A 13,340-nucleotide genomic window follows, 5' to 3' on the forward strand; every position below is an offset into this window, starting at 1 on the left:
CTGTGGCGAGTGGTAAAGACTGTGTATTATTCAGTCAAAAGCAGCAGTACCGTAAAGTAGAAGAGGAAAGTGAAAGCACTACAACAGAAGAGAAGCCATCATCTGCGCCATGAGGCGGTCCCTTAGCGATATCAACAAAGATTTGCGTGCTGATGGTGATAGATGATGATTACATTAAAGGAATGTAACAGGTGTTCTTTATTCATAAAGCCAGGTACGAATCGTAACAAAGTTGACATTACTTTTCTTTTTTTGATCCTTGTACTAATTCTATTATTAAATAATAAGGTTATGTAATTTTATGTCTCACCTACTGTCATCAAGAGTACAGAAGGAAAAGAAGTTTGCAATACAATACTTTCAAAATGGAGAAAATACCTTTTGTTTTCTTACATCATATACTGTCTAAATGTAAAGTCCACACAATTTAAAGACTAAAAATATACAATTGAGCCACAGACCAAACCTTTGTCGCCGGTTTACAATGTGCTAATCAAAACGCTACCAAATTCGTCCGATACTGGTTACTGTAGTGGTTAGTAAACTACTGGGCGTGTTCAATTACCGAACCAGTCTTATTTTTTCGCATTCTATTTCATTGATTTTCCAATATGTTCATCAGAGAGACATGAATTACATGAGTTGCCCAGATTAGCCGAATAAGTCAGAGAAAACTTACACAATATAGTATAGTACATTAAATATCCTAGGATACAATAATTCCAAATTTGGAGCAAAGCAACCAATCTTTATTGATTACTCATAGAACTCCTTAGTAAATCAATTGTTTTTTTGTGAATGAACACGACAAGCATATAGTTAAATTTGGCATATCAACAAAAAGCATAATGGCTTTGAAAAATTATGTTCACAGAGCAAAACGAAAAGGGCTATTTCTAATGCTGAAAATTCTATTTCCCATTGTTTACACTGAAAATTCCCGCGCCAAATGTTTTTCTAAGGTTAAGTCTATGGGCATCCAGTTCTTTGGTGATCATTCCTCAATGGAATATCCGACCTTGACATGCGAACTCCTTACGACACTCAGTGCACACTCTCAAATCAGCAAGTCAAACTTGATGAACGAAATGTAATCTCCCGCCAGATAATCTTCAGAACTGTAGCAAAAAACTTATTACAACTTGTAGCAAACACGTTTAAATTCCTGTTCGACCTAACATTACTTACCTACATGATAGACAAATGAAAAATAATTTTTAATTTAACGTCATATGTTTAAACCTTACTGTGTAGACTCATGGCAACGAAAGATTAAGAAAGAAAGAAAGAAAAAAAAACACTCTCCTTGAAAGGAAAAATTCTACTTTAAACCATTCAAAAACGAGATGAACAGACCTTCAGACTGCTCCTGTCTGGAGGTAATACATGAACTACCGTTCTCAGTCCGGTTTCTATGAGAGAGAGTTAAACAGGCATTATCAAAATTTAATGGAAGTGACAAAGCTTTATCCTGCAATGGTTATCTTAATGGCTGAATCATGAAGGAGTGGAGCAGTAAAATCCACGAAAACAATGTTCAGAGTCCGAACTAGGGGATCTGTTCTATTATGAACACGCTCCAGCAGACAAACCAATCATAAATAGAAATATGCTACCAGAATAGTGAAATAGAAACATTCTAATTGCATTTCTGAAAGAAACTAACTAACTCTAACTAACTAACTCTATGGCCTATGGAACCCGGAGGTTCAGTGCCGCGTTCACAAAAGCTCTCCAATGACTTCTATCCTTAGCTAATTGCATCCAGTTTCTACTTTGTATTCCTATCTCTGCGAGATCCATCTTAATATTGTCCTCCCATCTGCGCCTAGGTCTTCCTAATGGTCGTTTTCCTATGGATCTACCAGTCAAGACTTTGAAATCGTTTCTACTTTCTTCCATTCTAGCTACATGACCCGCCCACCTAAGCCTCCTATACTTGACGACCCTAACAATGTTGGGTAAACCGTATAAACTATGTAACTCCTCGTTATGAAGCTTCCGCCATTCCCCATTCTCGTTCCTCTTGGGTCCGAATATTCTTCTCAGGATCCTGTTCTCAAATACTTTCAGTCTATGTTCTTCCATCAGAGTAAGCGACCATGTTTCACAATCATACAGAACAACAGGCATGATTATCGTTTTATATATTTTAAGCTTCAAATTCCTCGATAGAATTCGCGACGACAAGAGATTTTGAACCGAATAGTAACACGAATTCCCTGCTTTTAGTCGACATTTAATTTCTTCGTGAATATGATTTTCGTCTGTTAATATTGATCCTAAATATTTGAAAGTATCCACTTTATCAAAAGCATTATTTAATATTTTAACGCCTCCACAATTTGCCGTATTACGGTCCCGACGCACTTCCATGTATTTAGTTTTCTCTGCATTTACTTCTAAACCCATGTCCCTGCAAGCGTTTAATAAGATCTCTGCATTTATTTCTACTGTTCTCCTATCATCCCCTATTAAATTTACATCATCAGCATATGCCATAACCTGGTGAATGCCGTTCAACTCTAGGCCCTGGTTGCTATCTTTGATTTTCCTTATGGCGTATTCCAGCACAAAGTTAAATAATAATGGCGACAACGCATCTCCTTGTTTCAGGCCATTTTCGACGTGGAAGCTCGTGGACAAAAATTTTCCTACCCGGACTTTACTTTGGGATTCACTTAAACATATCTTAATTAATCTAATTAGCTTTCTCGGTATTCCAAGTTCTGTAAGAACGTTGTATAATGTTTCTCTCCTAACCGAGTCGTAAGCCTTTCTAAAATCAATAAATAGTTGATGTACCGGGGTATTGTATTCCCACTTCTTTTCGAGTATTTGGCGAATGGTAAATATTTGGTCGATAGTTGATCGATTTCGTCTAAATCCGCACTGATAATCTCCAATAATTTCATCTGCGTATGGGGTCAATCTTGCTAACAGAATATTTGAAAGGATTTTATAGGATGTTGACAGAAGAGAGATGCCTCGATAATTATTACAGTCAGTTTTGTCGCCTTTCTTGTGAATTGGAACAATGATTGATTCTTTCCACTCTTGTGGCAATTCTTCCTTGTTCCAGATAAGGAGAATGAGTTTGTGTATCTTGTTCCACAATTTTTCGCCTCCAGCTAAAATTAACTCAGCCGGAATTTCATCTACACCCGGAGATTTGTGTTTCTTCAATTTCTTTATAGCGGCTTCCACTTCTATTCGATTGGGTTCTGGAATATACGATTCTGCGGTGTGTATCTCCTTTTCTCCACACACATTAGTTTTTGACTGCGTGTTCAGCAAATCGTCAAAGAAATCTTTCCATCTATTTAAGAGGCTATCCGTATCGGTGAGAACTGTTCCGTCAGATTTCTTTAATATATAAGCACGAGGTTGATAGCCTTTCTTAAATTCGCTGATCCCCTTATACATGTCCCGAATATTTTTATTTTTACTATTATCTTCAAGTTCCTTAATTTTAGCTTTCAAAAAATCCCGTTTCTTTGTTCTAAAAGTTTTGGAAGTTTCCCGCCTGATATCTGCGAAATTTTGTATAGTTGTTTCATTCGGATTTTGTAGCCACCGTAATTTTGCCTGTTTTCTCTTCTCTGCTAGTTTAATGCATTCTTGGTCGAACCATGGTTTGTTCCTACGTATTTCCGCGTGTCCCAATTTTTCTATTGCTGAACTTTTAATGCTATCTCTAATTTCAATCCAAGTGTCCTCAACACTAGTGCACTCCGAGTCTTCTAAAACCGCGAATCTATTCGAAACTTCAATCTGATATTCCTCTCTTACCTGGCTCTCTTCTAATTTCTTTAAATTAAATCTCTCCGTTTTCGGACATTGAATATTACCTTTATTCAACGATAATCTCTCTCTTATTATCGCTACTATCAGGTAGTGATCAGTGTCACAATCAGCCCCTCTAAACGACCGGACGTCAATTATGCTAGATTGTCTTCTTCTATCTACTAAAACGTGATCAATTTGATTATGTATTTTTCCGTCTGGTGATGTCCAAGTGTATTTATGAACGTCGCGATGTGGGAATTTTGTACTCTTCACGATTAGGTTTTTGGATGTTGCAAAGTTCACGAGTCTAACACCGTTGTCATTACTTTCCTTATGCAAACTTTCGTTCCCTATAATCGGTTTGAAAATATCCTCTCGTCCTACCTTCGCATTGAAATCCCCTAATAGAATCTTCATATGGTATCGCGGGAGTTGGTCAAATATCCGTTCCACTTCTTCGTAAAAACTATCTTTTATATCGTCACCCTTATCTTCAGTTGGAGCATGTACATTTAAAACAATAATATCACACCACCGTCCCTTAAGAGTAATGAAAGAAAGTCTGTCAGTAACAAATTCAACCCGTTTAATTGCTGGTAATATTCGTTTGTGAACGAAAAACCCTGTTCCTAACTGGTGACTTTTATTTCCTTCCCCGTAAAAGAACGTAAAATTTCCGGAATTCTCAGATCCATTTCCTTCCCACCTAACTTCCTGAACTCCTACTAAGTCCATCCTGTATTTCTCTAACTCACTCGTTACAGATTTTAACGCGCCTGCCCTATAAAGACTTCTAATATTCCATGTTCCAAATCTCATGTCCATTTTCTTTTGCTGATGTCGTGCCAAGTTATCAATCCTTGTCCGAGGCTTTTGTGAATGTTTCTGAACAAGTACCTTTTTTTACAGGATGAGGGTGTTAGCCTTACCCAAACCCCCAAGCTGGAGGACCACTCCTAGTCGTCTGTCCGCGACTGCTTATTCAGTATATTCGCAGCTAACCTCTATATCTAGAGGCCTTCTCCTCTATCCGCAACCTGAGGACGCGCCATGCCGTGGTGACAGGAACCCACGTTACACGGTTTCTGAAAGAATATAATCTAAAATAAACGTGGAAAAGGTAAACTCGTGGCGCAAGCAACCGATACAGGATATAGTAACACGGAATGGTGCAATCTTTCCTAGTTCCATTTTCACCGATTTCATTTCAGAACTATAAATAACATACTTCTATCCCACTATTCAAATAAGCCATTTCTACATGTACTTTTCAAAAATTAGAAAGAAAAAAGAATCCAACATAAACAAATCATCACACCCACCACATACATAATCTACTGTCACTATTTAGCTGTCCCAAAGTCAAACAAAAAACGAAACACGCCTGGTTCATACTCACTACTCGCACAACCAACACACGCGTCTACCACGACCATTCCACGTGCTCCAGAGTCAGCCAAAGCAATACAAATAATTCATACACAGCGAACAACCAAGAAAAAGCATAAGAAATTAATCATTAGGTAAGCGTGATAAACTAACCAATCACAATCCCACATACAATGCACTAATAATACAACACATAATGGCCCAAATCTATGCAAGATGCGATCTATCAATATTCAGCTTGTTCTGAACTATGCTCGAATTTGTGATGTTAACCAAAATACAACAATCAGGTTACCGAACCAATCCTACTGAAATACAAGGAAAGAAAGTCTTGCTCTCGATAAATATTTCGATTTCCGAAAGAGCAAGACACGAGAAAAACCATAAGTGATAAACATAAGAAGTGTAAGTTCAATCCTAGAGGAGTCATTGCTGACACATGTTTCAAAAATCTTCAGGGAAATAAACTACAAACGACCACGGTATAAAGAAATACTAGTTGAGGACTAGTTTGATTTCAGAAAGGATAAGTGAGCACAGAAATAAATATTTACACTACAAGGAATGCATTTTAATGATGAAAGTAACATGATAAAAAGCCAGTTCGATGTAGCCGATAACTACATCCAAAAATTTATTTAAAAGGTTCGGCCGTCTCCAAGTGATTCGATCACACATAAAATTGGTTTTGTTTCACATAATAAACCAAGGGATCAGGAATAAACTATAAGCAGCGAAGAATTACATATAAATTACACAAAGAACAAAAGGCAACAACTCAAGTACACGGAGAAGAAACAACTATCCAGAAGTGAGTTACGCAAGGATGCTCACTGTCACAAATTTGGATTAATCTGTACACTTAAGTAGCACTAAAAAGAATCAACGGAACCAACGGCAAGGATTGCTGTTGTCTAATGAAATCTGGTGTCCCTATACAGCATCGCAACTACATAAGACATGAATCTGAGGTTTAAGGAGGTATCCGAAGCACCGTTCGCTGCTTTTTTTTTTTTTTTTTTTTTTCAGGAACCAAACCCGGAACCATATGACCAAAAGTGCGTACATTAGCTAACAAAACAGCGGGTAGGGCTGCGGTACGGCTCACTATCTAAGAATATTTTTATAGACAGCAAACACACATGCTTCGATTTGTGGAGGTTACGTGCTGTTGGCAGTCAAGTGAGAAAAGATAAGAAGCAGGTCTAAATGTAATTAATATAACGGTGTTCAGCAACAAATTCAACATGAAAAACGAGCAAAAAGATAGTTATGAGATACGCAACAAAGGAAACAACAAAAACAATGAAGAACAAAATAAGAGATTGCCTGGGATAGAGTTGCAGGAGTTCAGTTACATAGGGAGTAATATATCAATCTATTATATGTACAAGCAACAATCTCAGAAAAGCTCAAGCTTAGGCCTTTGATGAAAGCATAAAACCTTCCAGCAGGAAATATCTATATAGAATAGAAAAACAAAAGATGGGAACGTGTGTGGATATGAGACAAAGACTTTTGGAGAAGAAAAACGGAAATCTTTGAAACGTGTAACTACAGTTGAAAGTTGAAAATTAGTATGAAAAGACCCCGATGACAGAACTTTCTGTGTCTTTCTGCGATGAGCTTTTGTAAGTCAAAAATTTTCTGCAGCAATTCCAAAATAAAAAATCAAGATGATACTATCATATTTTTATTATAGGTTATATGGCAAATATTCTGCACAGGCGCGGCAGACATTCTGCGATCACATCGCAGATCACGGCATGTTCTGCTATGGGGGAAAAGACTAAGGAAAAACACCTAAAGGAAGGCCACAACTGCAATACAGATACAAATTAAATGAAAAGAAAAAAATACAAGGAAATGAAAAGGATAGCAGTATCTAAACAAAAATCTATTTACATAAAAGTTACATGTAGCGTACATACAACTTTGTTCTACAATCCTGTAAAGACAGACTTGGTATTATTTTTGTGTGAAGGTAGATATGACATTTCCTAATAAAACACGTGTAGGATTGGTAACACTGCTGTTGATTTGAATTGCACAAGCAAGTTTTGTATATCATCATAGTACCAATGCCAATAAATTTACCTACAAGAAACAGGTTCAACAGTTCATTTTCGGTGGGTGCATTAGAAAGTTCATATAGCTTGTTGATTTTTTTTTTTTTTTTCGAAAAAAAAAAAATCTGGTGTAAGAGAAAGCAGTGTCAGCTTTTCAGAATGTGAAGCTACTGTTGTTGCTGAAGCCATATGTCATACTTCTGGCAGACTGGGCTGTTTCCAAATATCAACTGTACTTACGGTGTATCACACACCCTTTAAAGTTCTGAAGTTACATTCGTAAAGTAGTTTTAATGTTTCAGTTTTCTTCCAATGTACCATTTCCTCCTCTTGCTTTTCAATTTGATTGATTGTTTGATAGGAGACAATGAAGGATTCAAAGCAAAAATGCTAACGTTGATAGCATCGATGGTTGCTGTCACGTGCACGAATTTCCCTACTGTAACAATTAAAACAACTTCTGCACACGTCATGTATTGGTAATACTTTAATTATGGTACTAGATATTCTCCGAGTGGCTCAGCAAGATCATCCTCGTCGAGAAACTTCCCTCATTTCGCTTACCAGTATGCACAATTTTTTAGCGTCTCTTTTCATAGTTTACACAGTCACTCTGTTACTGGCAAATGATCTAACAGACATGTTTCCTGCAGACCATCACTTCTACAACAGCAAGAATAACAGCGCAGGCTCAGAATTGCTTCTGCAATGGGGTTCACTCGAGAAGACTATTCTACTAAATAGAAAATTTATAGGTGAAATACAATGTAAAACATTTTTCATGAAGGAATGAGAGTGTGAATGTAGCTAATTACTGTTAGTACACAGCATACTGAAATGAATTTTGAGTGATATTGAAAGTATTGTATGTGTAACTGTGCTCCGTGTTATTCCATTACCCTCGTTTATGTGTATACTCCCGTCACTGACGCGCCTACTCCTTAGGGACGCACCCCCTCCTTACCGCTCGGACTCCCTGCTGCGCTTCTGCTTGGCTCGGTTAGATAGTATTTGTGCTTTTTAGTGGCCACCTAGTACAAGTTGGTTCGTGCTTTATGCACTGTTGTTTTTATGCCATACATCCACACTGTATTTATATTGAGCCCTCCTCAAGTCAATCTGCAAGTACAGGTGGAGTTCCTCATTTAGTGCATGGTCTGCTAAAAGAAATACCAAGCTCTATTCTAACCTGAAAACGTAAGAAATGAGTCAAAATTTGGTATAACCGTCTACTCGAGTGATGCCTTGCAATGTTGTAACTTGCTTCCTTGTACTGACAACGTCGCTTGTTACGTATATTTCATTGTGCCTGCTTTTTATTAATAAATTTACTGCGATTGGTTCTCTGATGACATGCACGACTCGCAGACCTCAAATCAAAAGCAGTCTCGCCAATCCTACACGAGTTTCACTAGACTACCAACTTACACATGGTGCATTAGCAAATGTCGTATCTTCCTCCATACAAAAATAACACAGTCTATCTTTGCAAAATTGAACATTGCTGTGTGAGATATTGCTTTTTGAAAATCGTCAAATGCTGAAAATTTCAATTCCTAATGAGAAATTCTTACCTGCAGTGTGCAATTAGGACGAAATTAACATTAAGCATCTCAATACAAAGATATCAAATGACTTAAAGAAGGACAGTCAAGAAGTTACATGAGTTTGTGGTTTGGTTTCAAATTAAAGTGGACTTCCATCACAATAGCTAACCTGTTCGGTGCATTAAATTAATACAATACAAGGATAAGCTAGTTAAATGAATTTTATTGTACGACGCGAATTATGAAACGTCAAAAGAAATTTTAAGCATCTACGGGCAAGTCTGCAGATTGGTTTAGATATTAACAAAACGATTACAGGTGCAGATTTACATGTATATCGACACAAAATGGTAATTTAACGATTAAAATGAGTGAGTGCATATGAAAGAGAACTGCCTAAGATATTAATTTCCACTGGCGTATGAGTGTTATTGCGGGGTATTTCTACACAAGTTAGGAAACTAGTATTTTATTGCTTGGTTATTATTTAGTTTCTTCCCCAAATCACTCGGTAATGACTTTGGCTCGCTCAGTAGTAATAATGGTTCGTTAATTGAGGAGTTTGATACAATAAAGGCGTAAGTCTGAAACATGCATTTGGAGAAAAATTATGTTGAAAATTTAAGTAGTGTTTTTTCTTCCATAAAACAATGTAATATGCAGCATTTTATTCCGATACTGAATTGAAATTTTATCAAGAGGCTAAACAAGCATGGCAAAAGCCACAAATGTGTTTGATGCAAAAAGGGCGTCAACTTGCTTATGCCCTTATTACATCAAACTCCTCAATTGTAATCGTGATGAATATAAATACAGCGTGCACGTATGACATAAAACTACAGTAAATAAAACACAAAGCAACTTGTGCTAGGTGACTAATAAAAACCACGAATGCTCTCCAACTGAGTCAGGGCAGTAGCGCAGCAGGGTGTGCTTCCGTAGGGGACTACACGTGTCAGCGATGGTGGGTATACTCATAAACGAGGTTATTTAAAATGGCTAACTATAAGTCAAAAGTGGCTTCGAAGCCGTCGATGGATTTAGGGGAGATACTAAATGCCACCCTTATGTTTACAAATGTAAGGTTGCAACTAACATATCATTACAAGTACTAGGCTATACTATGGTTAAAATGAGTAAATGCACAGAAAAGACGACTGTGTAACATATTAATTTCCAGTGCCGGAGTGCTTCTGCACAAAATAGGAAACGTGCATTTTATGTTTACAAATAGTTACTAGTGTGAAACCATGACAAGTTCTCTAACTTATACAAGTGCACTATATTTTATCCTATAATATGTTTTCTCACTATCTCGTTTACTTGTATACTCTCCGTCGTTGACGCGCCTGCTGCCTACCGACGCTTCTCCACGCGGTTCCTGGACTGACTGACATAGCATTCTCGCTTTGAGTAAATCTTGAACTATCCTCGTTTATGAACATACCCTCCGCTGGCGATCCGCCTGTAAGTTAAGGGCGCTCTCGCGCGGGCCATTGACTCAGTTAAATAGCATTCTCGATTTTAATGGTCACTTAGTGTTTTTCGCACAACCGTAATAATGGCATACGACCGGACGCATAATTTTGCCCGTATGGGGACAATCACTTTACACGCATATCATCAATCTGCACGCAAATACTTGGGCATTTAAAAAATTAAAAAAAAAAAAGTTCACTGGAGCAAACGATTCTACTAAATACAAAATTTAAAGGTTCGTCTGCTCGAGTCATGTTCTAATTAACATTACTAACCTGCAAATGTAAGAAATCAGTCAAAATTCGTTAGAACCATCAAGTAATGCCCAACTGAGAGTACGGGATCTCTTAGGGGTCATTTAGAGCGCAAAAAGTTTTAGTTTTATTTGACAATCTATCGTAAACCTGCACGTGATTATATAAAAATCAACCTACTATATTCAGGGCCACAAACTATTAAAATGTTCTTATAATTGAACCTTAAATATACTTATTCGGGACATAAAATTAATTATAATTGGAACTGCAATGAAAATTACTGCGAAAAGTGGAATCGTAGCTAAATATAACGTTACGAGACAATCCTTTCATTACTAATTACTTTGGTAACATAGGTAACCCGAAGTTATCTTATTTTAACTATCGTATTTACGAGTAAACAAACTTACATTCGGCTTGATTTCAATCAACATCCTATGATTAATTTGATGCTGCTTTGTTTTTCATATGCTATTCCAGGCATTATTGCTAAACTCTTTTGCTATCATACACAACAATAGTTTTGACAACTCAGTTATCACAGAAACACATACATTTCCTTTAAGTTATCATAATTACCTCATTTATTGAATTTTTTTCTAGACGGAAGGAGGTTGATAGCAGCCCAGACGAACACTATGTCAAGTAAACAAGTTGTGATTTTCCCAGTTGTGAATGACACTGATTACATGATAACTATGTTGCACATTATTCGTACGCAATGCCAAGCGCTCTTCGTTCGCACGTTATTTATAAACAATATCTTATATGACAAAATATCCTGCAATAACACCCATACGCATATCTGCTCCTAGCACAAGATAAGCAGGAGCCCCTCGTGTGCGGGTCGTGGACCAATCAAAGGCCTTACAGGAGAGGGTTGAAAGTGGCGTGATTGTTGACGAAAGCAAAACACGTGAGTAACGATCCGCGCAAGCTTGGGGAGCGGACTCAGGGGCTATTACATTGATCAGTAGCGGCATAGCTTGTACTATTTTCCATAATTTATTTTAATCCAGCAGGATATGTGTATGTTTACCAATAATTTACTATAATTCATACAAATTGAAATACAATATTACTTTATTGCTCTCAGAATACGACACTGATAATATGACAATTATCAAATTTCGGAAAATACCTTAATTATAGGTAAGTATAAACAGTCATCGAGGCAGACGATCTATTTTGTTTACATACAGTTAACTTTAAAGAGGAATTCCCCGTAAGTCTGAAGAAAGTACAGAAATGCATGTTGCCATCCGATCCAGTTGAAAAGGAAAACACAACTACGAAAGAAAGTGTAAATATATATATACCCAGTGACCTCCAATTTCGTACCCAGTTACCCATTCTTTTTAATGTTTTTCCCCCTTCCTGATCATACTTCAAAGAAAAAAATCATAGTTTCGTTGTTGTGTCGTAGAATACTATTTAAAAAAGAAATAAGTGAGATTTCTTTTCGATCATGCCTTCGCATTAAACTTCTCACTTCCGTTTCGTAAGCCTGCGCAAAACTGTCAGCCTGGGTGTGCCGAATAGCGAACGGACACGCAAAGGCATCATTCACAGCACCAGCAACGCCGGAGCAATGTAGGTCAGCGGGCGGGAGTGTGTAATGTGATCGAGTTTCTTACGACTCGCGGATTCTGTACGCAAAGTAGCAAGAAGTTCCAAATTTATTTTTGTTTTTTATCCTCGGCCTTAGCAATACAGCACATATTTTCAAATTTCCGGTAGAATTAAATAGGAATATGTTCCTATTTCGAGGGATTGTAGAAAAGTTCTTAATAAGATTCCAACATAATATGACTATTAACAATTCACCTCCCGTTAGGCATTTAGAAAAGGAAAACAATAATACTACATACAGTTCCCCTCCGTGGTCAAATGGCTAATGCCTACGATTTTTCGTGCTTATGATCGTGTTCCGGGTTCAATTCCAGGTCGGGATACGAATCTCAGGCACAAAACTGTTATAAATCGAATTCCACTTTATGTACATTTTCATATATTACATGTTTCATTTGATTTCCAAAAATACTAAGAAATGTTAAGTATTTCCAATATAAATCTTTAAGTTTTACGTCCTACGTTTATGCCGTCTATGCAAAAGGGGACGGTGATAATGCGAAATGAATGAAACGGTGGAATGCGGAATGTGGGAGGAAACGGGAGAACCTCAAGAAAACCCACGCACACAGTGTTTGTCCGCCATGAAGCTCACTTAAGTATTTCCAATATAGTGTTAATGTAAACGAATTTCGTCTCCTACTCAATTATAACGTCATATCAATGTTAGTCAATTTGTTTCGCAACGTGTTTAAAACAACGGACTGTTTTGTTTGTATTTGCACAATGGTTCAGTGATAGAGCGGTTACCTCTGGTGGGTAGGGTTCGTGGTTCAATCCTCGCCCAAGTTAAGTTTGTGGTGGATAGCATCGTGTTCATGGGTTTTCTCGGATACTCTTGTTTCCTCCCACATTCTCAGTCCACCAATTATTTAATTATCATTCATTTGTTTTAACCATCGTCTCTCTTATCCCTAAGGGCACAATCCTGGGATGTTAAATTGAAAGATTTCCTTTTATTTGGTTGTTATTTATACTGTTTTGAAAGTACTTGAAACTTCAAACTCTTAATTCTTTCCAAATTACAACTGACCTAGCAGCACACGTGGTAGACTCTACGTAGGCTAATGGTCAGCCAAGTGTGTGTTGGCTGACCAACAGTTTGCCGTCATTTATTCAACATTTTTGACCTCGCATTCCCAATTGCTATTTTATTTCTTCTGTAGGGGCTAGCAACC

At 37.3% G+C, this 13,340-nt stretch overlaps 1 protein-coding gene across 4 annotated transcripts in view; it reads right to left on the reverse strand.

The window, feature by feature from the left end:
- Acsl (Acyl-CoA synthetase long-chain) overlaps positions 1-13,340 on the reverse strand; it is a gene marked incomplete at its 3' end in the record, with an annotated part of 61,639 nt that overhangs the window by 37,727 nt on the left and 10,572 nt on the right. Inside the window, 1 exon segment of one of the 4 annotated variants that reach the window (XM_081747826.1) lies at positions 11,110-11,395. In XM_081747826.1, coding sequence (XP_081603952.1) covers positions 11,110-11,114 — 5 coding nt within the window. 4 annotated transcript variants of the gene reach the window in all.

Source organism: Thermobia domestica, unplaced genomic scaffold (genome assembly GCF_964235325.1).
Source record: "Thermobia domestica unplaced genomic scaffold, izTheDome1.hap1.1 HAP1_SCAFFOLD_715, whole genome shotgun sequence".
NCBI lineage: Eukaryota > Metazoa > Arthropoda > Insecta > Zygentoma > Lepismatidae > Thermobia > Thermobia domestica.